The 2805-nt window shown below is 51.6% G+C and overlaps 1 protein-coding gene across 1 annotated transcript in view; it reads right to left on the bottom strand.

Moving 5' to 3' along the window:
* GAD1 (glutamate decarboxylase 1) overlaps positions 1 to 1251 on the bottom strand; it is a 26789-nt gene extending 25538 nt beyond the window's left edge. Inside the window, exon 1 of the mRNA XM_085321021.1 lies at positions 1162 to 1251. Coding sequence (XP_085177147.1) covers positions 1162 to 1231 — 70 coding nt within the window. The 5' untranslated portion in view covers positions 1232 to 1251. The remainder of the gene's footprint in view (positions 1 to 1161) is intronic.
* Positions 1252 to 2805: the final 1554 nt, after the last annotated feature.

Consider the following 2805-nt stretch of genomic DNA (forward strand, 5'->3'; position numbering starts at 1 on the left):
GGCTGCCCCGCAGGAGGGAGGACAAGCGGGTGAAGCGCTCGCCGGACTCGGCGGGGCAGCGCCGGCCGCGAGAGCCTGGAGCCGCCGGCAGCGCCGAGCCGCGAGGGCCGCACCCGGACGGCCGCGCAGGGGCAGCCGCCCGCCGCCGCGCTCCCGACAAAGGCAGAGGCCTTCAAGGGCAAAGGCAGAGGCAAAAGGCGCTGCTTTTCGCTTCTGGCGAAGGTTACTTAATTTTTAACTGTGCTGCCCGTTAATTCGATTGTTACGTCTAACGTCTCAGTAAAAGGCAACAGCCTATTACCTTCATCTGAAAAAAAGAGCTGGTTTTCGACATGGTGCTGCCTGTCAGCCTTTCCCCCTCCGCTCTTTTTTTTCCCCGTTGCAGAATAATCACAATAATGACTCCGATGTTCATGCCTCACAGCCCTGGCAGCGCTTTCAGGGAAAAAGCTATTCCCCACTTTGCTGTGCCTGACAACCTTTCATTTCTTACTGTTTCCCTCTCTTTGTCTCTGATGCTTTATAGTATCGAGTCTCTTTATTTATTTATTTTTGGTAGATGACTGTCTGAATTGCCTAGCCAGGGCTATAAACCGATTCTCTATCCACCTGCAGCAGCCTCTGCTTCCCACTCACACCTCAATAACTCAAGGCAAATTCAGAGCAATTAGGAATACAAGGCTTTAAAAGCTACAATTAGCATCCAAATTTCACTTGATTACAGGCTTCAGCGTACGCTGAAAGGAAGCAGTAGCATTAGCATTTATAAAATGCAAGGCTGGGGGGACACCCTCCTCGACCCWCTGGTATAACTTCGCCCTTTAACTGATTCATTTTCTTCACATTCAACACACTGATTTTTGACCATCTGGGGGCTTCGGTTTATTGTTTAAATCCCTCCGATATGGTGTAAGATAAACCCAGGGCTGGCTGCTGAGGGGGGCTTTTCCTCCCTGTGTCTTATCTTTGCTATGTTACAGACCCACCTCTCCTGCTAACAGCGGGAAGATGGTTCCTTTGTGTAGAGCACTTTCCGCACCTTGCTCAGCGGCACGGAACAGGGTCTCACAGATTTATCGTTTCGTTCCGAAATCGCTATTTCCAAGCCTAGATGGAGAAAGCCGCCAAGAGGTTTTAAACGAGCGAAAGAAAAAAACCTACTTGTGGGTCGCAAATTAGTTGGGGTGGGGTCCGGAGCGTCGTTGGAGGACGAAGGAGCGGAGGAAGCCATCTGTTCAGAAAAGTCTCGGTCCTCGGAGCCCGGTTTTTCCTCCAATATTCCTCTGAGGGATGGGCAGGAAAAAAATCACTGGAAGGGAGAAGAGGTGGCTTTAGGGGTCTGGTCTCCTGGAGGACCACAAGGAGTCCTGCTCAGATGCTAGAGGGCAGGAGGCTGCAGCCAGCAATAAGCAGTTAAAGTCCCGGCGAGGTGGCAGCGGCGGTGGCGGGGCGCCGCCCGCGGGGCTGCAGCCTGGGGAGCCCGGGCGGCCGCGCCCGGCCCGGCCTGGCCCGCGGGGCGGCAGTGGCGACAGGGAGATGCCGGGACAGGCTGAAGAGCAAAACAAGCCCCCGCTGGATGCCGAGGCGCTGCCTCCTGCGCGCAGTGGCGGATTTAGCAGACCGTGAAGTCTATCGCAATTATATCAACGAGCAGGGCAATTATGCGCCTCGCGTCAAATTAAAACCAATTTACAAAGCAGGTTTTGAAATTACCAGCCCGAGCGACCTACAATCCCAAAATGAGCCCATTTCTGTGCCTTATCATCCAATCCCTGAAATACACGCCAGGCTTAACAACATCGAGGAAAGACCGATATATAAACCAATGCCACAACAAAGGTGCGTTTCTGCCCAAGTCCGATTACATGCGTCACACACATATGCATTTACACACACATGTGTGCAGCAAATCAGCTGTTCAAACGCAAACCAGGGCTCTCCTAGACAAGCGTTAGCCTTAATGGCACCAATGGCAGGAGAAAGCATGTCTGGTGGAAGATGCTGGACTAGCCCTTGCTCCTCTCTAGATGTTCAGTTCTTTCCTGGCGGACACGGTACTTCGATAACCAAAATTGGTCGCTGATCGAAAACCGTCGAGCCAATGTTCCGCTCACCTCTTTGTCCCTATGGCTACCTGAGATTTATTTTATTCGCCTTATGAAGAAAGTCAAGGTCGCAGTAATGAATATGTTCTTTGTTAGCTGCTTTTTAAAAATCGGTAACTACTCATTCATTTTCGTTGCTGGGTGGATTTACACGCCCGCATGTAAACGTAACGGATCAATGATTTCAATGGGAAACAGGTATCTTACTTCTTTGAGAGAGAAAGAAAGAAAAGTAATCCTAAGGCAGTAGAGATTCGCTAGACAATGCCTGGAAGAGAAGTAACAGGTTAGCACCATGTCTAGGCGCTGGCTGCCTCAAAATACCCGTTATTCCTCTGTGGGTATGCATAATCGGTTTTAAGGAAAAAAAATCCAGATCCTCAGAAAGATTCTCCCAAAGGCTTGAGAAATAATATGTAGTTTAGAGGAGACTTACCGAGGGGACAAGCGGACCACTCTCACTCCCAGAGTCCAAGCAGGCAGGGCGACTCCAGCCGGGGAGCGACTCACCGCTTATAAACTCCGCCAGAAACGACGTCGGAATACCAATCGCGCCACGGAATTTAATGCGAGATGACCTTTTTTTCCCCGAGTACTCGGATTTGCTTTTTTAAAGCGTGAATCGCTGGTTGATCTGCTTCGACGCAGGCATGAGTCACAGGGCCGCCGCCGCCCCCCCGCGCCGCGCCGCGCCGCCCGC

This window comes from Rhea americana, unplaced genomic scaffold (genome assembly GCF_003343005.1).
Source record: "Rhea americana isolate MKP2758 unplaced genomic scaffold, rheAme1 scaffold_12, whole genome shotgun sequence".
Taxonomy (NCBI): domain Eukaryota; kingdom Metazoa; phylum Chordata; class Aves; order Rheiformes; family Rheidae; genus Rhea; species Rhea americana.